The sequence below is a fragment of the Oncorhynchus gorbuscha genome, linkage group LG10, assembly GCF_021184085.1.
Source record: "Oncorhynchus gorbuscha isolate QuinsamMale2020 ecotype Even-year linkage group LG10, OgorEven_v1.0, whole genome shotgun sequence".
In the NCBI taxonomy this organism is placed as follows: domain Eukaryota; kingdom Metazoa; phylum Chordata; class Actinopteri; order Salmoniformes; family Salmonidae; genus Oncorhynchus; species Oncorhynchus gorbuscha.
In genome coordinates, this window is record NC_060182.1 from 50,316,607 (window position 1) to 50,342,837 (window position 26,231).

Genomic DNA, 26,231 nt, shown 5'->3' on the forward strand with positions numbered 1-26,231 from the left:
TTGATTGGGGAAATGAAACAAGACAAGACCAATGGTCATATGAAAAATTAAGCGGCGATGGCTAAAAAGCCGGTGACGTCGATCGACGAATGCCGCCCGAACAAGGAGAGGAGCCGACTTTGGCGGAAGTCGTGACAGTACCCCCCTTGACGCGCGGCTCCAGCGGCGTGCCGACACCTGCCTCGAGGATGACCCCAACAGGACGAGGCGCAGGGTGATCCGGCTGGCGACGGTGAAACTCCCGCAGCAGTTCAGGATCCAGAACATCTGCACCTCTCGTACCCCTCCCACTCCACGAGCTACTGAAGGCCCCCGCACCTCAGATTCCTGGAGCGGACCAGCCACCACCGGCCTGAGGACATCACATGGAACGCGGGGTTAGTACAATAATCAGAGGGATGCTGTAATCTATAACATACCTTGTTCACCCTCCTCAGGACTTGTGTCCCCACAAACCGCGGACTCAGCTTCCAGCAGGGAAGGCGAAGGGGCAGGTTACGGATCGAGAGCCAGACCCTGCAGTGACGGTCCACTCTGGTTTTCTAGTGACGTGCGGCTCACTGGAGATGGACACGGGCGGCCTCCCATGTCTCCTCCGCGTGCGTAAACCAGTTGTCCACCGCAGGAGTTTCAGTCTAACCCTGAAACCATGGTGCCAGAACCGGCCGGTACCCCAATACGCACTGAAAGGGCGAAGCGAGTTTTCTCTCACGGGAGAGGTTAGTGGAGGAGTGGCAAAATGAGTCCTGTGCCATCTCAGCCCAAGGCACGAGCGCTGCCCACTCCCCCGGCCGGTCCTGGCAATAGGACCGCAGAAACCTGCCCACATCCAGGATGACTGGGTGAAAACCTGAGGTAAGGCTGATCGAGACCCCCAGACGTTCCATAAACGCCTTCCAAACTCTCGACGTGAACTGGGGACCCCGATCCAACACTATATCCTCAGGCACCCCGTAGTGCCGGAAGATGTGAGTAAACAGGGCTTCCGCAGTCTGTAGGGCCGTAGGAAGACCGGACAGAGGGAGGAGACGACAAGACTTAGAAAAACAATCCACAACGACCAGGATCATAGTGTTTCCCTGTGAAAGAGGAAGATTTGTTAGGAAATCCACTGACAGATGTGACCAAGGTTGTTGTGGAACGGGCAAGGGATGTAACTTACCCATGGGCAGGTGTCTCGGAGCCTTACACTGGGCAATCACCGAGCAGGAGGAGACATAAACCCTCACGTCCTTAGCCAAAGTGGGCCACCAGTACTTCCCAGTCAGACAGCGCCCTGTCCGACCAATCCCCGGATGACCAGAGGGAGACGTGTGGGCCCAATAGATCAACTGGTCACGGACAGCAGACGGAACGGAACGTACATACGCCCAACATGACACTGGAGGGAAGCAGGCTCTGTACGCAATGCCTGCTCAATGTCCGCATCCAGCTCCCACACGACCGGCGCTACCAGGCAGGAGGCCGGGAGTATGGGAGTCTGATCCATGGGCCGCTCCTCTGTGTCATACAGCCGAGACAGTGCGTCTGCCTTCTGATTCTGGGTTCCTAGTCTGTAGGAGAGGGTAAACACAAAACGGGTAAAGAGCATGGCCCACCTTGCCTGACGAGGATTCAGTCTCCTCGCTGCCCGGATGTACACGGCTTGTAACAAAAATTTAAACAGTAGCCTACCAAGAAAGTCATTGGTCACTATCTTCCTTTTCCTGTGCACTGAAACCACTGAAGTCATCTCCTTCGGTGTCGGAGTTGAATAGCCTCAGAATTGCTTCATCCGATGTTGGATCGTTTTCATTGTCGCTCTCGTCACTTTCATCCGGAGGCAAATACCCCGCTGAGCTCATGCTGCCCCTTCAACACGCAGCACTCCAGCCTTTCGAAACCCGTTGATGATAGTGGATTTTTTGACAATGCTCCACGCTGTCAGGACCCACTGGCAGACTTGACCATAAGATGCTCTTTGCCTGCGGCCCGTTTTAGTGAAGGATTTCTCCCCACTTGTCATCCAAGCTTCCCACTGAACAAGGAGCGCCACCTTAAATGCATGATTTACACTGATGTCGATTGGCTGTAAATAATTTGAGCCATCTGTTTTTCTTCCCTCTGAAAGCTTTTTTTTTTGTCTTTCTGCACTGAGTCAGTTCCTCACGCTGCTGTTTCCAATGTCTTATCATCGACTCATTAAGGCCACGCTCCCATGCAGCAGTTCTATTTCCTTTTCCAACAGCCAGATTTATCGCTTTCAACTTGAAAGCTGCATCATATGCATTTCTTCGTGTCGTTGCCATGATGAGGGTGACAAAATTACTACCGTAATCAGAATTATCGTTTTACGTCACATTATGTGACGGTGCTCAGTTTTTTGGCGGCATGAATCTTGTGAAAGCGGGAAAAATACATAAATTAGCCGCGTCATTGTATAAACCGCAAGGTTCAAAGTGTGGGAATAAAGTAGCGGCTTATAGTCCAGGAAATTAGGGTAGATACTATTCTCAGGCTAAATTGACCATAATTAGTGCTTGTAAAGTTACTGCTATCAGGGGTATTATGAAGGTCAAAATTAGAGCCTTCAAATGTCTGATATTTCTAATTCAAGAAAATAAAAATATATATTTTTATTCCCTTGCCTGTTTGCCTCTGAGCCAATGCCACAGATGTTAGAAAATTGATACAAATTATGTGTGTAACAAATCTGAGTAGGTGTTACGATTTTGTTCTGAAGGTAGGTAAGGAGTCAAGCGCAGGAGAGCAGAGATGTCAATGTAGAGTTTCCTTTTAATAGGCAAGTCCAAAAACAGTACAGGTACAATCACCAACAAAACAACGCCCAAGACAATGGGAACTCACGGTTACTCACGGAAGGAGAATAAACCACCGGTCCTTACTATAATAAACACGTGAATAAATTGAGGAAAGCCTCCACAAGCAACATGAAAATAATCCATCACAAATCTAAGCGGGGAAACATGGGTAAATATACACACAGGAATTAAAGCAAATGAAAACCAAGTGTGAATGAACCAAAGACAAAACAAACGGAAAAAGATAAATGGATCGGTGATGGCTCGGCCGACCGCCGAGCACCGCAAGGAGAGGAACCACCTTCGGTGGAGGTTGTGACAGTAGGTTGATGTGTATGATATTGGATATGATATAATGAGAGTGTGTGTGATGTTTGTATAATAAGACTATGATGTGACTATAATGACTCTAAAATATAAGACTATAATGTGTGATGTCCAAATAAATAATAACTCTGCCAATTTGCATGTTTGAGTTTCTATGTTTGTAACATGTAGTGCAGTGCGTATAGCCTTAATATTCATAATTGTAATCCATATCATATCACCATCATAGTTTCATCATAATTACCTTTAACATAATTGAAAAACAAATCCCAGCATTTCCTTAGCAATTGATGGTTCACATGATCATGAAAGAGACCTTGCATTACTCTAGAGACGGCTTCACTACAGTACAAATCTATTCCGTACAATATGCATTATTCCCCAATGCCCCTATTTTGATAACTTCCGCTTGCTTGTTGTAGACAAATGCATAAAAAAAGATAGACAAACAGTAAACACATTAAATTATAAAACAGTTCTCAACAAGAGGGAGAGAAGAGAGCGAGATCAGGTGTGTGTGGGTATGTATAAGTCCGTATGTGTAGTTGAGTACGTGTGTGTTCATATTTTAAACAGTTCCCATACCTTCTTTTTTTGTAAACTGAAGTCCCTGTAGAATTTAGTACAGCCACGGTGTTATGGAGCTGTCTTGGAATAGCTGTCCATCTATAAAGAATTTGTCCGCAATGATAAAGGCACGCCTACCATCCATCCTTTGTTGTCTTTGTACCAGATACAGTCTCTTACAATGTTCGTTTATCTCCTTTGGAAATTGGTAATTGAGACCGAATTTGGTCCCTTTAAGATCCCTTCCTCTGCTCTTGATCAGCTCCTTTTGTTGGTAGTGCTCACATTTTGCGATGATCGGTCGGGGAACCTTGGTCTTGTCGCTCCGAGCTCCAAGTCTGTGTACACGGTGGAAAGCCACCTTGTTAACAGTCTCTATAGGAAGTTTCAATGCGGATTTCATGAATTCTCTGATCGCGCCCTCTGGATAATTGGATGCATCCTCAGGAATACCAGGAGAAAAAAAATATATTTTCACTCATACTACGACTTTGTATGTCTAGTAGCGTCTCCTTCATCACCCTGTTTTCCCTGAGTATACCATCCATGTTGGAACCGTATATTTTTTACCTTGGCTGTGAGTGTCTTGTTTTCTCTTTGGAGCTTGAGAATTTCACTCTGGCTGAACTCCAAACTCCCCCTCAGCCCTGCTACCTCCTCACACAACTTTTCCATTGTTGCATGAATTCCAGCCAGAGAACTAGCCTCTACCTCAATGGTATGTAAAATCGTCCGTGTCTGTAGATGAATCTGTTTTTCTTTTTTTTGTCAGATTAAAGTTATTTTTTGAGGTGGTCGGATCTTTCCACGAAGGAGTATGTTGTTCCTCCATAGCGTAAAGCTGTTGGTACTCATCAATTTCCCTCAGGATCTGCTTGGTATCCAGATTGGCTCTATTCTGCAACCAGTTGTTTTACGAAAAGATAACAATGAGTCGTTCCCACTACGACGACAGGTGTGTGTAGTACAGCCAGATAGCACTCGCATAAAGGCTAACCGTGTTGTGGAATCCTTAGTAACAAAACCTTAGTTTGGATTAAAATCGATTTAATGAAGAAGTTTGAATGTAAACAACAAACCGAGTGTAGACAGTACAGTGTCCTGTTGAGCGCTCTGATGACATCTCTCTCTTGAGATGTTGCTTCAATATATCCACAACACAATAAACCCATGTCACACCCTGGCCTGAACAAATATATAACGAAAACACAAAATACAATGAACAAGGTGTGACAGAACCACCCCCCTAAGGTGCGGACTCCCGGACGCACCTCACAACCATAGGGAGGGTCCGGGTGGGCGTCTGTCCATGGTGGCGGTTACGACTCGGGACATGGACCCCACTCCATTAATGACATAGTTCCTTCCCTTCGCGTCCTGGGATAATCCACCCTCTCCGCCGACCATGGCCTAATAGTCCTCACCCAGAACCCCACTGAACTGAGGGGCAGCTCGGGACTGAGGGGCAGCTCGGGACTGAGGGGCAGCTCGGGACTGAGGGGCAGTTCGGGACTGAGGCAGCTCGGGACTGAGGGGAAGCTCGGGACTGAGGGGAAGCTCGGGACTGAGGGGCAGCTCGGGACTGAGGGGCAGCTCGGGACTGAGGGGCAGCTCGGGACTGAGGGGCAGCCCGGGACTGAGGGGCAGCCGGGGACTGAGGGGCAGCCCAGTACTGAGAGAAAGCCCAGTACTGAGATGAAGCTCAGGCAGGTAGTAGGCTCCGGTAGATCCTGGCTGGCTGGCGGATCTGGAAGATTCTGGTTGACTGGCAGATCTGGAAGAGACTGGTTGACTGGCAGATCTGGAGGAATCTGGTTGACTGGCAGATCTAGAAGATCATGGCTGACTGGCGGATCTAGCTGCTCTATGCAGACTGACAGCTCTGGCTGCTCCATGCAGGCTGACAGCTCCTTGCAGACTGGCAGCTCCTTGCAGACTGGCAGCTCCCTGCAGTCTGGCAGCTCCTTGCAGACTGACAGCTCCTTGCAGACTGGCAGCTCCTTGCAGACTGGCAGCTCCTTGCAGACTGGCAGCTCCTTGCAGACCGACAGCTCTTTGCAGACTGGTAGCTCTGGCTGCTTCATGCAGACTGACAGCTCTGGCTGCTTCATACAGACTGACAGCTCTGGCTGCTCCATGCAGGCTGGCAGCACCTTGCAGACTGGCAGCTCCTTGCAGACTGGCAGCACCTTGCAGACTGGCAGCTCCTTGCAGACTGGCAGCTCCTTGCAGACTGACAGCTCCTTGCAGACTGGCAGCTCCTTGCAGACTGGCAGCTCCTTGCAGACTGGCAGCTCTTTGCAGACTGGCAGCTCTGGCTGCTTCATGCAGACTGACATCTCTGGCTGCTTCATACAGACTGACAGCTCTGGCTGCTTCATGCAGAGTGACAGCTCAGGCTGCTCTGAACAGGCAGGAGGCTCCGGCAGCGCTGTAGAGGAGGAAGGCTCTGATAGCGCTGAACAGGCGGGAGACTCCGACAGCGCAGGAGGGAAGGAAGGCTCTGGGTGTTCTGAACAGGCGCACTGAAGGCCTGGTGCGTGGTGCTGGAACTGGTGATACTGGACCGAGGACACGGACAGGAAGCCTGGTGCGGGGAGCTGCTACCGGAGGACTGGTATGTGAAGGTGGCACAGGATGGACTGGACCGTGAAGACCGCCCACCTGTCTTTCTTCCCACGTAGTATACTCCATACCTCTGCTGTCCATAACGTCCTCCCTTCGCTGCTCCTGCTGCCTGTTACCACGCCACTCGGTCCGTGTGTGGTGGGTGATTCTGTAACGGCATTCTTCGTTTGTCGAAAGAGAGTCGGACCGAAATGCAGCGTGGTTGTTACTCATGATCTTTAATGAAGGATTGCAATACACAAAATAACTTATACATATACAAAAACAACAAACAGAACGTGAAACCTAATTACAGCCTATCTGGTGAACACTACACAGAGACAGGAACAATCACCCACGAAATACACAGTGAAACCCCGGCTACCTAAATATGGTTCCCAATCAGAGACAACAAGAATCACCTGACTCTGATTGAGAACCGCCTCAGGCAGCCAAGCCTATACTAGACACACCCCTAATCAACCACAATCCCAATGCCTACAAAAACCCCAATACGACAACACAATAAACCCATGTCACACCCTGGCCTGAACAAATATATAACGAAAACACAAAATACAATGACCAAGACGTGACACTTGGCTGATTTCTTTTGATTTCCCCATGATGTCAAGCAAAGAGGTACTGATTTGGAAGGTAGGCCTTGTAATACATCCACAGGTATTACTGCTGTTCTGTATGCATGCGTGCAATTGTGCAAGTGAGTGACTCACTGATGTTGTTTGTGGTTGCTAGCCATAAAGTGGGTAACGTGAGCATATCTTGTTGGGTTACAGTAATACGCTAGTTACTGAAGAGAGATGGCCGTCGTGATTAGAACCTGGGCTACTACCTGTAGAATGCAGTCAGAATGTGACCCTTCTTTCCTCGTCTGCATCCAGAACATAAACATTACATAATTTTCTGGAATTTTCCAAGCTGGTTAAAGGCACAGTCAACTTAGTGTATGTAAACTTCTGACCCCCTGGAATTGTGATACAGTAAATTATAAGTGAAATAATCTGTCTCTGAACAATTGTTGGAAAAATGACTTGTGTCATGCACAAAGTATATGTCCTATCCGACTTGCCAACACTATAGTTTATTAAAAAGAAATGTGTGGAGTGGTTAAAAAATGAGTTTTAACGACTCCAAACTAAGTGTATGTAAACTTTAGACTTCAACTGTGTATGTACCCCATCAGATCCCAAAATATAAGCTTGTTTTACTCTTTTGTTTGTAAACAATGTAATTGCTCAAAAATACTGTATAGCTTCAAAACATGGTTAAAACTATCATTTTGATATAATGGATGATCAGTCCTTGTAGCCATGGCTCTGTCCATGAATTTGAGAGTGGTTACATTTCTCCAGCCCCATCTCACAGCTCTTTACCAAAACAGTGGCTGGGTGCATTCAAAGGTATTTCTAGTTAACATTTTACACAACTGTAGCCCTAACCCTTATTCTAGCACTAAGCCTTACCCTCACCCTAAGTACAGTGTAACCATGAGTAATTACAATACTTGTTACACTGTACAGGAATAATTACACAGTAACAAGTGCTCAGTCATGTATTTTGGCTAGCTAGTTATCTCTATAGTCTCTACACAGGTTGTATAGTGCTATTCCATCTGTAAATATCCCACCCAACGTCCTCATCCCCATATTATTATTATTTTTTGATCCTTTGCACCCCAGTATCTCTACATGCACATTCATCTTCTGCACATCTATCACTCCAGTGTTTAATTGCTAAATTGTCATTATTTCGCCACTATGGCCTATTTATTGCCTTACCCCCGTAATCTCACTACATTTGCACACACTATATACAGATTTTTCTATTGTGTTATTGACTGTACGTTTGTTTATCTCATGTGTAACTCTGTGTTGTTTGTGACGCACTGCTTTACTTTATCTTGGCCAGGTCGCAGTTGTAAATGAGAACTTGTTCTCAACTGGCCTAACTTGTTAAATAAAGGTGAAATAAAATATGAAAATAATTACATGTTGTTTGTTCTACAAATCACGACACAGATAATATTCCATCAACCAGATCCACAATGGCAATACCACTGAATTGAATGTAACACTTATATATACTTACATCTCTATGGGCAACACTCTAGTCTACCAGATCCACAGTGGTAGCTCATAGTTTGAGTTTCACACTCAAAGATGTATGTAAACAGCTTTACAGCTGCTCCTGCTGTTCTGTATGCATGCGTGCAATCGTGCAAGTGAGTGACTCACTGATGTTTTTTGTGGTTGCTAGCCATTTTAACGGCTCTCCACTCATTGTGTAACTCCCATGCAGCCATGTCCTTGAGCATGAGGGCTTAGGTTAATTCACTATGAATACAGCATGCCGTATTGTTAGCCTCTAATAATGAAAGTATATTGAATGTGATGTTCCACAGTAGTTCGCCTGCTAGCCGTGGGGTTTGTACATTCTGTACAAAAGGAAGATGTACATTACTTGCATGTTTATTTCTGCTTCTCAATAAAAACTTATTTGAAAAACAAAACCTGGGCAGAGAGGGAATCCTGTTCTTCTTGTGTCATGGACATGATACATATATTCTAGGCTTGAGGAGTGTTTTGTAGGAAAATTACTATTTCTTATCAAACATATGCATGTACACCAGGCTAAATGTGCTGATGCCATGTTGATTTAGGGTGGTTCCCAAATAACACCCGAGTTAATGTATACGGTGCCTTCAGAAAGTATTCACACCCCTTGACTTTTTCCACATGTTGTTGTGTTACAGACGGAATATAAAATAGAGATTTTGTGTCACTGGCCTACACACAATAACCCATAATGTCAAAGTCGAATTATGTTTTTTGAAATGTTTACTAATGAATTAGAATTAAAGCTGAAATGTCTTGAGTCAATAAGTATTTAAATCCTTTGTTATGGCAAGCCTAAATACGTTTAGGAATAAAAATGTGCTTAACATTTCACATAATAAGTTGAATGTACTCACTCTGTGTGCAATAAGTGTTTAACATGAATTTTGAATGACTACTTCATCTCTGTACCTCACACTTAAAGTTATCTTTAAGGTCCCTCAGTCAAGCAGTGCATTTCAAACACAGATTCTACCACAAAGCCCAGGGAGGTTTTAAAATGTCTCGCAAAGAAGAGCACCCGATTGGTAGATGTTTACATTTTTTAATTTAACTAGGCAAGTCATTTATGAACAAGTTTTTATTTACAATTGACAACCCACAAAAAAGCTGACATTTAATATCCCTTTGAGTATGGTGAGGTTATTAATTACACCTTGGATGGTGTATCAATACACCCAGTCACTACAAAGATACAGGCATTATTCCTAACTCAGTTGCCGGAGAGGAAGGAAACCACTCAGGAATTACACCTTTAGGCCAATGGTGACTTTAAAACAGTTACAGAGTTTAATGGCTGTGATAGGAGATAACTGAGGATGGACCAACAACATTGTAGTTACTCCACAATTACTAACCTAATTGACAGAACAGAGCTAAAACAAGGAAGCCTGTACAGAATAACAAATATTCAAAAACTTGCAATAAAGTAATACTGCAAAAAACGTGGCATTTTTTTGCCTGAATGCAAAGTGTTATGTTTGGGGCAAATCCAATACAACCAATTACTGAGTACCACTCTTCATATTTTCAAGCATAATGGTGGCTGCATCATGTTATGGGTATGCTTTTAATCATTTAGCACAAGGGAATTTTCCAGAGATTTGACTTAAATCTACTTGAAAATCTACTGCACACCCTGAAAAGGATTGTCTGGCAATGATCAACAACCAATTTGGCAGAGCTTGAAGAATTTTGAAAAGAGTAATGGGCAAATGATACACAATCCAAGTGTGAAAAGCTCTTAAAGACTTACCCAGAAGAACTCACAGCTGTAATCACTGCTAAAGGTACTTCTACAAAGTGTTAATTCAGGGGTTTGAAAACGTATGTAAATTACATATTTCTGTATTTCTTTTTCATGTTTTTACTTTGTCATTATGGGGTATTTTGTGTAGATGGGTGAGAGACAAAATATATTTAATACATTTTAAAAACTGTAGCACAACAAAATGTGGACTAAGTCTAGGGATATGAATACTTTCTGAAGGCACTGTAGTGTACTACTTTTGACCAGAGCTCGTAGGGCTTTGGTCAACAGTGGATGGGTCCTGGCCAAAAGTAGTGCACTATAGGGAATAGGGTGCCATTTGCAAAACACACAAGTTTGCCAATCTGGGATTCTTTCCTTTTTAAGTTGCTCTAATGTTTTGATATGATTAATGATGTCTTCAAATTCAGGGACGCAACTTTGGCTTTAGAAGTTGTTGGGATATATATGTATACATATTACACACACAGTACCAGTCAAAAGTTTGGACACACCTACTCATTCAAGGGTTTTTATTTATTTTTACTATTTTATACATTGTCGAATTATAGTGAAGACATCACAACTATGAAATAACACATATGGAATCATGTAGTAACCAACAAAGTCAATGTACCCTTTGCTTTGATGACAGCTTTGCACACTCAGCTTTGCACACTCTTCGCTCAACCAGCTTCACCTGGAATGCAAGTCTCTTCTTCTTATTAGTGTCCTTTAGTAGTGGTTTCTTTGCAGCAATTCGACAACACAGTCTCCTCTGAACAGTTGATGTTGAGATGTTACTTGAACTATGTGAAGTATTTATTTGGCTGCAATTTCTGAGGCTGGTAACTAAGTTTATCCTCTTCAGCAGAGGTAACTCTGTGTCTTCCTTTCCTGTGGAGGTCCCCATGAAATCCAGTTTCATCATAGCGTTTAATGGTTTTTGCGAGTTCACTTGAAGAAACTTTACAAAGTTCTTGGCATTTTCCGATTGACTGACCTTCATGTCTTAACGTAATGATAGAATGTAATTTGTCTTTGCTTATTTGAGCTGTTCTTGCCATGATATGGACTTGGTATTTTACCAAATAGGGCTATCTTCTGTATACCACCCCTAACTTGTCACAACACAACTGATTTGCTCAAACGCATTTAACTTTTAACAAGGCACACCTGTTAATTGAAAAGCATTCCTGATGACTACCTCATTAAGCTGGTTGAGAGAATGACAAGAGTGTGCAAAGCTGTCATCAATGCAAAGGGTGGCTATTTTGAAGAATCCTAGATATAAAATATATTTAAATTTGTTTTTACACTTTCTTTTGGTTACTACATGATTCCATATGTGTTATTTCATAGTGGTGTCTTCAGTATTATTCTATATTAAAATTGTATTAAATAGTAAAAATAAAGAAAAACCCTTGAATGGGTAGGTGTGTCCAAATTATTGATTGGTTCTGTGAGTTTTATTATATACAGTGGGGAGAACAAGTATTTGATCCACTGCCGATTTTGCAGGTTTCCCTACTTACAAAGCAAATAGAGGTCTGTCATTTTTATCATAGGTACACTTCAACTGTGAGAGACGGAATCTAAAACAAAAATCCAGAAAACCACATTGTATGATTTTTAAGTAATTAATTTGCATTTTATTGCATGAAATAAGTATTTGATACATCAGAAAAACATAACTTAATATTTGGTATAGAAACCTTTGTTTGCAATTACAGAGATCATACGTTTCCTGTAGTTTTTGACCAGGTTTGCACACACTGCAGCAGGGATTTTGGGCCACTCCTCCATACAGACCTTCTCCAGATCCTTCAGGTTTCTGGGCTGTCACTGGGCAATACGGACTTTCAGCTCCATCCAAAGATTTTCTATTGGGTTCAGGTCTGGAGACTGGCTAGGCCACTCCAGGACCTTGAGATGCTTCTTACGGAGCCACTCCTTAGTTGCCCTGGCTGTGTGTTTCTGGTAGTTGTCATGCTGGAAGACCCAGCCACGACCCATCTTCAATGCTCTTACTGAGGGAAGGAGGTTGTTGGCCAAGAACTCGCGATACATGTCCCCATCCATCCTCCCCTCAATACGGTGTAATTATCCTGTCCCCTTTGCAGAAAAGCATCCTCCTGTTCCCACTGAATGTTGTGCCCCTGTCCAAATGTGTGCTCGCACTCAGAAAATAAGAGAGAACATGTTATCATAAATGGGATGTTTGAAATTGACCCAGTACCAAAATCCACAGCTGCTCAACGACTAAATTATTAAATTAATTACTGTTATTAAATTCATTATTTCATATCTGTGCAGCGCACCAATTACATTTAGCGGAAGTTATGAAGTATTAAATTGTAAAACATAATGTGGTTTTACAGTAGTGATGTAGTGCATACTGTGCGTGACAGATGACTGTAAACCAACTGTTTGTGTCCCCCTAAGCCTCTGGTCTGGAGGCAAGGATCACATTATTTATGTCACATGTCTAGTCTGTCAGTCTGACGGCACTATTAGTATGTCATAGTATGTCTTCTCCTTAGTAGGTGTAGTCTTTTAGGGTAAAGTCTTCAGTAGTCATCTCTAGGCTGTGTGTTGTGCGTGTTGTGTTACCTCCTCCATAGCAGAGGCCCGGTGGACTGTGTGTGTGGCTGACTGAAGGAGATGCCTGTTAGTGATGATTCATACATACAGACTTCACTGTATACTTGCATTCGGAAAGTATTCAGAACCCTTGACTTTTTTCACTTTTTGTCACATTACAGCCTTATTCTAAAATGGATTAAATTGTTTTTTTCCCCCAAGCTTGGCACACCTGTATTTGGGGAGTTCATCCATCTCTGCAGATCCGCTCAAGCTCTGTCAGGTTATAATGGTGAGCGTCGCTGCACAGCTATTTTCAGGTGTCTCCAGAAATTTTCGATTGGGTTCAAGTCCGGGCACTGGCTGGGCCGCTCAAGGACATTCTGAGATCTGTCCTGCGTTGTCTTGGCTGTGACCACCGGGTTCTTGGTCACCTCCCTGACCAAGGTCCTTCTCCCACGATTGCTCAGTTTGGCCGGGCGGCCAGCTCTAGGAAGAGTCTTGGTGGTTCCATACTTCTTCCATTTAAGAATGATGGAGGCCACTTTGTTCTTGGTGACCTTCAATGCTGCATAAAAAATGGTACCCTTCCCCAGATCTGTGCCTCGACACAATCCTGTCTTCGGAGCTCTATGGACAATTCCTTCGTCCCTCATGACTTAGCTTTTGCTCTGACATGTACTGTCCACCGTGGGACCTTATATAGACAGGCGTGTGCCTTTCAAAATCATAAAAATAATATATTGAGTTTACCACACTTGGACTCCAATCAAGTTGTAGAAACATCCCAAGGATGATCGATGGAAACAGGATGCACCTGTGCTCCATTTCGAGTCTCATAGCAAAGTGTCTGAATAATTATGTAAATAAGGTATTTCTGTTTTAGTTGTTATAAATTTTCACAAATTTCTAAAAACCTATTTTTGCTTTGTCATGGGGTATTGTGTGTAGATTGAGGAGGAAATGTTTTAATTTAATTAATTTTAGAATAAGGCTGTACCATAACAAAATATGGAAAAAGGAAGCGTTCTGAATATTTTCCTAAGGCAATGTATGTGTTTGTCATGCTTCCTCCATTTCACAAATGCTTCCTACTATTTGATTTTATTTGATTACTCATCCACCTACTCCCCCTCCTCTTCCTGCAGAAATTGTGATTGCAGGGAAGGGAACTAGGGCAGGGAAGAGAGAAGGGTAGCTAGGAGTATAATCCCTAGCACAGGACTCATTACTTGTGGTAGGTCTGGGTACCAATGTATGCCACTGGATAATGTGTACTTATATCTGTGACAGCTGAGCAGGCTCTTGCAGCAGAGTTTGCGGAGGCGGTGGATGGAGAGGTGGGAGGAGATCGAGAGAGACACGAGAGGAAAGAGAGGGAGAGAGTGAAATATAGGGAAGAGGGAGGAGGAGGATGAGAGAGGAAGGAAATAGAGAGAGAGGTTGGAGAATGCTGCTCACCAGTGGTGAAATATAGAGATTGCTTTTGATTTCCCCAGGCTTTAAGCCTAAAGATCAGCATTATTCTGTTTTATTGGTAATGAAATTAAAATATTTTTCCTCTCTCTTTCTGTCTCCCTCTCTCTTTTTCTCCTCTTTCATTCTCCCTCTCTTTCTCTCCTCCACCTGGTATCACCCTTTACACAAAGTGACGCCATTAAGGCCTGGAGGCCATCTGTTAGTTGCAGCCCCTTGTATTTGGCCCCGCTCTGTTCTACGTGTCAGGGCCAGTATATGTATGATAGCCACTTTATTTTTAATTGCATTTTAATATGCATAGAAGCCATTGTGATGGCTGTTGTTGACAACATCATAAGATAAAGGCTTTGGTTAACCTCGTAAACTAGGAATAGGACCTCGGTTGACTCCACTAGAACTTCTCCGAAAGCTCCAGAGGACCTGCAGCCCACTTCGAAAGCCTTCCTCACTGAAACTATTGGTGTCCTGTGCAGCTTTGGTCTGGAGACTTCACAGCTCAATTATATTCAATGCTCCAGTACAGTGTATGTCCATCTGCTCTGTAAAATATTTCAGGCTTTAATTAACCAGAAACATTGAAACACCGGAGAGGCAGAAACCTTCAAAAAGACAGAAACATTAAAAAGTATATATTGATAAATAGCCGCAAGACTGATTCTTATGACTTCATACTACAACTAGGAATGGGTAGCAGCACCCAATGTAGAGACCACAGCCCCACACCCAAGTAATTGAATGCTCTCAGGTAATATACTTGAACCCAATTAACTCCTGTCTCACCTTAACAGTGTGGGTGCTGCAGCAGCCAGCCAGTAAGTCAGTTCCCTGCAGTCTACAGACGTTATCGGAATGACAAGGGTTAATTGAGTTTATTGGCCAGGCGTGTTCCGGCAATGCGCCCAATATACAATTACGAAGCACAGTGATTCAGCTGGATCAACAGGTGGGCTCCCAAGCGAGCTGGGGTCACGGAGGGCCTGGTTGGCTTTGTCAAAGGATCTCAACCTAATCAGACAAGCTGGCCGAAGGGGGACTCTCTGCAGACAGGAAAGGTCAATGCCCATACTTGCCACTGATTCACCCTCCTTTGAGGTGGTGCAGGCAGGAGTGGTAACAGGGAAAAGGGAGATAGCGAGGCTTTTGGAAGCGTGTCCTTTGCACTGGAGCATTGTTCTTTGAAACAGTACAGTCATTCCGTGTCTGGTACCATTATCACAGCTGTGTCACAGACATGTCACAGACAGGACAAAAAAAATAGCTGTTAGCACTAGGATTAGTGTGCTTTGCCAATTTTGCAATTGTGTCAGACTGGGGTTCAAACCCGAGTTTCCTACTCTCAGTGACTGAGTTAGTCCGCCTAGCCAAAGCCCAATACTTTGTAGTGTGGCCCATATTAAAGCATTGATATAGTATCACATTACTTGTAGGTTAAAAAAAAGTTGGTTTGGAGTGCATGTTAAGATAAGGTTGTCAGTCATATTGTGGGAATTATATAATGATGGGTCTATCCTTAATAAAATCATAGGCTTTACAAATGGATTACTTTCTCTTAGGCAGGCACTGTGCTACAGTAGTTAACCCAAAATCCATAATGAATTGTCTCAAATTTCTGATAAGACACTGATGATTATTAATGTTGCTATTTAAAGCATAATGAAGGGATAATTGCAGTCATACTCTGACATTTCACAACCCTTTCTGCATATTTCTCCCCTCGACATGAGTGCAAAAGGATTAAACGTATGAAAAATAAAAACCCTCAACCAGCGAAGATCCATCTCCCTCTGAAAAGTCCCAATTATTGTTAGTTTAAGAATTTCATCTATGGCCTGCTATTTTTTCCTCACTGAGGAAGTACACCTCCCGCTCAGCCCAGTCAAAACTGTTCGCTGCTCTGGCCCCCCAATGGTGGAACAAACTCCCTCACGACGCCAGGACAGCGGAGTCAATCACCACCTTCCGGAGACACCTGAAACCCCACCTCTTTAAGGAATACCTAGGATAGGATAAGTATTCCCTCTCACCCCCCCCCCTTTAAGATTTAGATGCACTATTGTAAAGTGACTGTTCCACTGGATGTCATAAGGTGAATGCACCAATTTGTAAGTCGCTCTGGATAAGAGCGTCTGCTAAATGACTTAAATGTAATGTAAAATGTACCCTGGTTATAAGAAATTAAATATGTTCTGAAGTATATTGATGTAAGCTGCTCTACCATAAAATCATAGCCTCTTTAATAAATGCTTGAAATTAGCTATGGGCATCAGTTGGAAGGCAAGAAGGGGAGAGAAAGCAGCACATACTATAGGATGAATGGCAAATTCCTAGTCAAGCCCCCTGACTATGGTTTGAAAAATTTGGGCATTGGGGAACTCGTTGGAGGGTGATCGACGTGGAGGGTGAACATTACTCTCTAAAAGGTATCTATGACCAGCGCTCTGTCATAGAAACACTTGTTTAATCCTGGGCTGTTTGTTAAGTATGGCATTCAAAGCTGGCTCCCAGCTTAATTAGCGAAGCGCTAATTTATCCCCACCAGTATTAATTTACGAAAAAGAGAGAATACGTTTGGAGAGAGAAAAACTAAACAACAACACTGAAATTCTGAAAGTGCTATCATCACCCAGTCATGCAATGCGAGTAGACTGAGAAATCCCCAGTTGAGCCGACCATGAAATGTGGCACGGATGGAACTATTCACACTGCAACTTTTTTTGCTGCCATTTCCCCCATTTAAATATATTGTCATCATTAATATTTTCGAAAACCCCATTCACGAGTAGCAGTGCATAGAAAGAGTTAAAGACTTTAAAGTGTTATTAACAGTGTTTTTTGGGTTCGCAAAATAGTTATATTAACAAGGGAATGAAGTCTTGCAGAGACATCACAGGAACATTTTAAGAACTTGCATAACACTTTACATGAAGTTGCTCTTATAGGCCTGTCTGTGTAGTAACAATGAAACTACCCTGGTAACAACACTGCATTAGCATAATAATGTTCAGTTGAACAATGGAACATGTTCTATGAATGTTTCATGGACTGCCAGGAACTAAAATCACTCCATACTGTCATCTATAGCTCGGTTGCATCCATAGCACAAACCACTTCCGACACTGACCATCTGACTCTATAAACTACATTCTAGGTATCATTAAGATCAAGTATATTTGCAATTCTGGAGAATCAAATCATATGTTATTTGTCACATACTTCATAACAGCTGTAGACCGAATGTGAAATGCTTCCTGATGGGGCCTTCTCAACAATGCAGAGAGAAAATAAAATAATAGACAGTAAAACGTGTAACAAAGTAATAATAGATATATAACGAGTAAAAATAACTTGGCTATATAAACGAGGTACAAGTCGATATGCATGGGTATGAAGTAATTCAGGTAGATATGTACATATAACTAGGATTAAAGTGACAGATAATAAACAGTAGGAGCAGCATATGTGATGAGTCAAAAAGTTAGTGCAAAAAGGGTCAATGCAGATAGTCCGTGTAGCTATTTGGTAACTATTTAGCAGAACTGTTCCTTTCAGTGTTTCTGGAGTATTATCTAGTAAGGTGTCACTCTAAAATTCTGTGAATGACGCTCGTTTGTCTCCGAGCGGAAGGCGGTCCCTACGGACTCTCTCAGCCATTCTGTGTATTCAAGCAGCAAGCTCTTTCATTCAGTGGAGTTAAGAGAGGACAGTTCCTCTGAGAGTTCTCAAAATTAGACACAAAATGGGAAAAATATATCAGAGGCCCTTAAAATATCTCCTACTAAATTGCCGTTCAGTAGTACATGCAAGGCAACAATTCCAAGTTAATCTTTTCACTAGAAGCTATATTATCCTAGACGTGTGACTTCTGAGTTCTCATGTTAGTGCTAAGTAGCCCGTTTTGCCCACATACACCGACTTCCACTGTGTAGCTGTGTCTGCTAGACGTATACAAAACAGCAACAGGAACATTGCAGATTTAGCACTGTGTTTAGATCACTTTCCACCTAAGTTGGAGCGGCTAATTGATAAAGCCACGGCTACTGGCATCTCATTGCTGTTGGGTTAGTGGTAATTATAGCGCAAGATAATCTAAAGGCTGGATAAATAAATAAGAGCTGATGGGACTTTAAAGTCAGAGAAATTCTGGATGCAGATGAATGGATTATGTTTGGGTTGACATAAGGAGACGGGCTCAGATGCTGCCTGTGTGAGAAGGACAGTTTTTCTGTATTCCAAATCAACACCTAGCCCCTCCTACTCTCTAGGCACTCCTGTAGTAGATCTGAGAGGTTTATAGGTGTAAACAATATGGGAAGTAATTGCCATATTGCTTGCACCTACCTAGTGGTGTAAAGTACTTAAGTAAAAATACTTTAAAGTACTACTTAAGTAGTTTTTGGGGTATCTGTACTTTATATTTGACAACTTTTCCTTTAACTTCACTACATTCCCAAAATAAAATAATCTACTTTTTAAGCCATACATTTTCCCTGACACCCAAAAGTACTTGTTACATTTTGAATGCTTAGCAGGACAGGAAAATGGTTCAATTCACACACTTATCAAGAGAACAACCCTATTCATCTCTACTGCCTCTGATCTGGTGGACTCACTAAACACACGTGTGAATTTTAAATGTCTGAGTGTTGAAAAATGTTGCCGTCTGGTTTGCAAAGGAATTTGAAATTATTTATACTTTTACTTTCGATACTTAAGTATATTTTAGCAATTACATTTACTTTTGATACTTTTAGACTTTTACTTGAGTCATTTTTCTATTAAGGTATCTATTAAGGTATGACAATTGGGTACCCACCACTGCACCTACCAAATCTTCTCAGATCTCCACAAGAGCATAGGGGATAGAGGTTATTTTAGGACCGGGCCATTGCTGCCCTGTGGCTGACTGTTGTGATGTAGGCCAGGGGCTAGGGATTTATTTGGGATTCAGCCTTTGCCTCCCTGCCTGCCTGACTAATAGGGCCTTTGGTCTTCCCCTTCATAGATCCTCCGGTGGTGGAACCGGTGTTCACAGAGATCCGCCAGGGTCTGGGTCGCGCCTTCACCCTCAACTGCCGGGTGCTGCGGGCGCACCCGTCCAAAGTGCTCAAGTACGAGTGGAAGCTGGGTACCAGGCTGCTGACCATGGGCCAGTTCGACCAGCGCGACGAGACGGACTACCACATCAGGGCACTCAATAGGGAGGGCTACGGGGAGTACACCTGTGAAGTGACCAATGAGGCCGGGGCGGGTGCCTGCAGGTTCTTAGTCACAGGTATGTATAACAGACGTCTTTCATTTAATTTTTTTACATTTTATTTAACTAGGCAAGTCAGTTAAGAAAAATTCTTATTTACAATGACGGCCAAACCCGGACAACGCTGGGCCAATTGTGCGCCCTATGGGACTCCCAATCACTGCTGGATGTGATACAGCCTGGATTCGAATCAGGGACTGTAGTGACGCCTCTTGCACTGCCTTAAACTTCTGCACCACTCGGGAGCCCTTTGGATAAAAGTGTCTGCGTGTATTATTGTTATACACTGCTCAAAAAAATAAAGTGAACACTAAAATTATACATCCTAGATCTGAATGAATGAAATATTCTTATTAAATACTTTTTGAATGTGCTGACAACAAAATCACACAAAAATTATCAATGGAAATCAAATGTATCAACCCATGGAGGTATGGATTTGGAGTCACACTCAAAATTAAAGTGGAAAACCACACTACAGGCTGATCCAACTTTGATGTAATGTCCTTAAAACAAGTCAAAATGAGGCTCAGTAGTGTGTGTGGCCTCCATGTGCCTGTATGACCTCCCTACAATGCCTGGGCATGCTCCTGATGAGGCATCAATGCATAGCATCAATGCCTTCCTCTTGCAGGAACTGCTGGCACACTCCAGCTACATGAGGTCTAGCATTGTCTTGCATTAGGAGGAACCCAGGGCCACAGCTCGCATTGATATGCCATCCTGGATGAGCTGCACTACCTGAGCCACTTGTGTGGGTTGTAGACTCCGTCTCATGCTACCATTAGAGTGAAAGCACCGCCAGCATTCAAAACTGACCAAAACATCAGCCAGGAAGCATAGGAAATGAGAAGTGGTCTGTGGTCACCACCTGCAGAACCACTCCTTTATTGGGGGTGTCTTGCTAATTGTCTATAATTTCCACCTGTTGTCTATTCCATTTGCACAACAGCATGTGAAATTTGTTGTCAATCAGTGTTGCTTCCTAAGTGGACAGTTTGATTTCACAGAAGTGTGATTGACTTGGAGTTACATTGGGTTGTTTAAGTGTTCCCTTTATTTTTTTGAGCAGTGTATGTTATGTCCAATTTCTTTCCTCAAAGGATAAATAACTTTTGCAGACTGTAGTGTACATTAATGTATGTAATGCACTGCTTTTGGATGTGTATCAGTCAGATCTACAGTATAAATAGTAACAAGCAGTGGGCTAACCGAGAATTGTGCATCAATGGAGAGCTGCCTCTTTAATATGCCAGTTCAACTGCTCCTGCCCGTCACTCCTGGACACAACGGTTGCATCCCAAATGGCACCCCATTCCCTATTTATTACCTTTAACCAGGCCCCATAGGGGTCAAGTCAAAACGAGTGCACTATTTAGGGAATAGGGTGCCTTTTGGAACGCAGGCAAACTATTGATTTGATTCATGTTCACTTTGTGTGAGTGCTCCCTGTTGAAGCGAGAGACTCCCATTGTTAATGCCTGGAGACAAGTAGAATCCACTTCCTGACTATTCTAATGAAATGTATCCCATGGAGATGGCCCTGTCAGCCTTAATAAAAATACATTTTTAAAAAACCTAATAAGCTGCTTATCGCCGACACAACAAAACGTCACTTGTTTTCCTTGTAAGCATGAATGGCATAAGCAGCGAAGTTCGCACAGAATTTCAATGAGTTATTGAATAGACAGATGAGAGGAATATCTGTTTTAATAACATGCAAGGCAAGGTGTGAAAATACAAATGGGCTGCATTAGTGTTTTGGTATTAGTATTCTTAGCTCTCAGCGAGATGTCAGTTATGTAAAGTTTAGTGTGTGTTTTTACATGGCACTGTATCAACACTACTGAGCATAGAAAGTGTCACTGTGGTTTTAAGTGGCTGTTTGGGGAAAATACCTATTCAAGGAAGAATCCTCAGAAAGCCCTGGTTTGTTGTTTATTGCTGAATCATGTTATCTTTCAATGAGACTTCATAATGTATTCAAATTCTAATAACTTTGTTACCACGAGACAACTTCTTATGTGGACATGCAGCAGAATCAGCAGGGAGAAAATGTCTTAGTTGTCAATGTGATATGGTGTTGGGATTTTGTTGTTCTGCTCTTAAGCTTTTTCAACATCAGGCTCAACCTCTATCTTGCTACCAACCATTTTCTGATGGATGGGAGAAAATGGCTAGAATGTTTTACTCTTGATAAGTGTTCAGAGTCTGCAGACCAAGAAGTGCAACTGTATCGCTGCTAAAGTCTTTCCCGGGTTATATTAGTCCCAACTTGGATTTGCATTGGCAATATTCTGCCCTGCACATCAGCCACAGGGAGGATTAATGCACTCTCCATTCTGTCCTCCACCCCATAGAAAATGTCAGCAATTTAGAGAACACGAAAATTCAGGTCCACTTGTTATATGAGAAGGTCACCTCGTATTCCTGTACGGCATTCCTGAAACGATTTGATTGTCGAACATGAACAAACTTTTTAACATATCAAAAACTGAAAAATAATAATTTTTCACGCCCAATTTTTCAGTTTTTGATTTGTTAAAAAAGTTTGAAATATCCAATAAATGTCGTTCCACTTCATGATTTTGTCCCACTTTTTGTTGATTCTTCACAAAAAAATACAGTTTTATATCTTTATGTTTGAAGCCTGAAATGTGGCAAAAGGTCGCAAAGTTCAAGGGGGCCGAATACTTTCGCAAGGCACTGTATATTCTGTCTGGAAAGACCATTAGCTTCCAAACAACACGTCTGCTATTATTACGGATTAATGCTTCATATTTGAGTGCTTTTTTGAGGAGTTCAGTCACATGAAAGCAAGGCAATAACAAACCTTGAAGGTAAACTCAGTGATACGATTTAGATGCAGAAAGTTAACAGCATAATGGGTCAATTTCCGCAACAACTAAGAGAGTTGAAGTGCGAAGCTCTACTTCTCCGCATTTTTGGTCCCGTGGCTACAATGCTGTAACAGCGTGAAGCGAACCTGTGCACATGCGCAAATACTGTGTGAGAGCGAGGTCTTGGCTCTCGCTTATCTCAGTATGGTTGGTGTGATTGGTTGTGGTCTTCTATGTGTCATGTCATGTTACAATGCGCACATATTCTGGGTACCTTCTTCTGATTGCACGATGGCAGAACATGTGGCGTAGCAGTCACATTGCTGCACCAGAGGCTGGTAATGAATGTTTGACAAGATGACAGTGCCACATTTCTGGGGAGTTGGTTGTGAAATATTGATGGCCTTGGTTTATCTCAGATGTCTGTTTTCGATGGGTAACAATATAGAGGTGTAAGCTATTTGGTCAAGGGATAATAAGTGATCAGGTAGGCCTATTTTATAACGTTTCCACTGGATCAGAGCATGACATTTTTCCTTTCAGGCTGAGTGGATATCGAAAAGGAGAGGAACTATTATCATTTTCAGTGGATGTAAAAACAGAATTTATTTGCTGAGGTGAAGAAAACATTACTTTGAGAAGCTCCACAGCTCATCAGTGGTGCTGTGTTAATCAAATCAGAAATACTATCAGATCCCTAAATGGGCACATTTATAAGCCTACATTTGCACGCAGGACAGGCATTGACACAGTGTCCAAAGAAGGGCCAGATGTATACAGAATAGTGTCGTCTGCATAGAGGTGGATCAGAGAATCACCAGCAGCAAGAGCTACATAATTGATGTATACAGAGAAAAGAGTCGGCCTGAGAATTGAACCCTGTGGCACCCCCATAATGACTACCAGACTTCCGGACAACAGGCCCTCCGATTTGACACACAGAACTTTATCTGAGAAGTAGTTGGTGAACCAGGCGAGGCAGTCATTTGAGAAACCAAGGCTGTTGAGTCTGACGATAAGAATGCTGGGCTTGACAATCTGGACCCGCTATTTCTGAAACTATCTGCCGCCATTGTCGCAACCCCTATTTACCAGCCTGTTCAACCTCTCTTTCATATCGTCTGAGATCCCCAAGGATTGGAAAGCTGCCGCAGTCATCCCCCTCTTCAAAGGGGGAGACACCCTGGACCCAAACTGTTACAGACCTATATCCATCCTGCCCTGCCTATCTAAGGTCTTCGAAAGCCAAGTCAACAAACAGGTCACTGACCATCTCGAATCCCACCGTACCTTCTCCGCTGTGCAATCTGGTTTCCGAGCCGGTCACGGGTGCACCTCAGCCACACTCAAGGTACTAAACGATATCATAACCGCCATCGATAAAAGACAGTACTGTGCAGCCGTCTTCATCGACCTCGCCAAGGCTTTCGACTCTGTCAATCACCATATTCTTATCGGCAGACTCAACAGCCTCGGTTTTTCGGATGACTGCCTTGCCTGGTTCACCAATTACTTTGCAGACAGAGTTCAGTGTGTCAAATCGGAGGGCATGCTGTCCGGTCCTCTGGCAGTCTCTATGGGGGTGCCACAGGGTTCAATTCTCGGGCCGACTCTTTTCTCTGTGTATATCAATGATGTTGCTCTTGCTGCGGGCGATTCCCTGATCCACCTCTACGCAGACGACACCATTCTATATACTTTCGGCCCGTCATTGGACACTGTGCTATCTAACCTCCAAACGAGCTTCAATGCCATACAGCACTCCTTCCTTGGCCTCCAACTGCTCTTAAACGCGAGTAAAACCAAATGCATGCTTTTCAACCGATCGCTGCCTGCACCCACATGCCCGACTAGCATCACCACCCTGGATGGTTCCGACCTTGAATATGTGGACATCTATAAGTACCTAGGTGTCTGGCTAGACTGCAAACTCTCCTTCCAGACCCACATCAAACATCTCCAATCGAAAATCAAATCAAGAGTCGGCTTTCTATTCCGCAACAAAGCCTCCTTCACTCACGCTGCCAAGCTTACCCTAGTAAAACTGACTATCCTACCGATCCTCGACTTCGGCGATGTCATCTACAAAATGGCTTCCAACACTCTACTCAGCAAACTGGATGCAGTCTATCACAGTGCCATCCGTTTTGTCACTAAAGCACCTTATACCACCCACCACTGCGACTTGTATGCTCTAGTCGGCTGGCCCTCACTACATATTCGTCGCCAGACCCACTGGCTCCAGGTCATCTACAAGTCCATGCTAGGTAAAGCTCCGCCTTATCTCAGTTCACTGGTCACGATGGCAACACCCATCCGTAGCACGCGCTCCAGCAGGTGTATCTCACTGATCATCCCTAAAGCCAACACATCATTTGGCCGCCTTTCGTTCCAGTACTCTGCTGCCTGTGACTGGAACGAATTGCAAAAAATCGCTGAAGTTGGAGACTTTTATCTCCTCACCAACTTCAAACATCAGCTATCCGAGCAGCTAACCGATCGCTGCAGCTGTACATAGTCTATAGGAAAATAGCCCACCCATTTTCACCTACCTCATTCCCATACTGTTTTTATACTGTTTTTTATTTATTTATTTTTCTGCTCTTTTGCACACCAATATCTCTACCTGTACATGACCATCTGATCATTTATCACTCCAGTGTTAATCTGCAAAATTGTATTATTCACCTACCTCCTCATGCCTTTTGCACACATTGTATATAGACTGCCCATTTTTTCTACTGTGTTATTGACTTGTTAATTGTTTATTCCATGTGTAACTCTGTGTTGTCTGTTCACACTGCTATGCTTTATCTTGGCCAGGTCGCAGTTGCAAATGAGAACTTGTTCTCAACTAGCCTACCTGGTTAAATAAAGGTGAAAAAAAAAAAAAAAAAATGATGTTTTATTTTCTCCATGAAAACAATTCAATATTAGAATAGATTCGATACAATTAGATACTATTAGCCTGCTGAGCTAAAGCTAAGGCATTAGCTCAGGAGCCAACGCAAGTCTTCAGGTTCCAGACTAGGGTAAATATCACTCGAACTTGCTCGAAAACAACCTCTGTTACACACACATACCTTTCATGTTAAAAATCCTAAAATACGAGACAGATGCAGTATGTTGTGTTGAGTCATTATTCACAGTAACATCAAATATACAGTACTTTATCCACATTTTGTTACGTCACAGCCTTATTGTTTTTCCCCTCATCACCCTACACACACACCATACCCTATAATGACAAAGCAAAAATGGAAATATCACATTTACATAAGTATTCAGACCCTTTACTGCAGCGATTACAGCCTTGAGGCTTCTTGGGTATGAAGATACAAGCTTTGCTCCATTCATAATACCCTCAATCCTGACTAGTCTCCCAGTACCTGCCGCTGAAAAACACCCCACAGCATGATGCTGCCACCATCATGTTTCACCATAGGGATGGTTCCAGGATTCCTACAGACGTGACACTTGGCATTCAGGCCAAAGAGTTCAATCTTGGTTTCATCAGACCAGAGAACCTTGTTTCTCATGGTCTGCGAGTCCTTTAGGTGACTTTTGGAAAACTCCAAGTGAGCTGTCATGTGGCTTTTACTGAAAATTGGCTGGCCACTACCATAAAGGCCTGAGTGCTGCAAAGAGGGTTGTCCTTCTTGAAGGTTCTCCCATCTAAACACAGGAAGTCTGGTGCTCTGTCCGAGTAACCATCGGGTTCTTGGTCACCTCCCTGAGCGAGGCCCTTCTCCCCTGATTGCTCAGTTTGGCCGGGCGGCCAGCTCAAGGAAGTCTTGGTGGTTCTAAACTTCTTCCATTTAAGATAGATGGAGGCCACTGTGGTCTAGGGGACCTTCAATGCTCATAAATGTTCTGGTACCCTTCCCC

General features: G+C 43.3%; 1 protein-coding gene across 1 annotated transcript in view; it reads left to right on the forward strand.

Annotated features, from left to right (window-relative positions):
* Positions 1–26,231, forward strand: part of LOC124046213 (MAM domain-containing glycosylphosphatidylinositol anchor protein 2-like) — a 200,197-nt gene that overhangs the window by 122,972 nt on the left and 50,994 nt on the right. Inside the window, exon 9 of the mRNA XM_046366339.1 lies at positions 19,252–19,521. Coding sequence (XP_046222295.1) covers positions 19,252–19,521 — 270 coding nt within the window. The remainder of the gene's footprint in view (positions 1–19,251; positions 19,522–26,231) is intronic.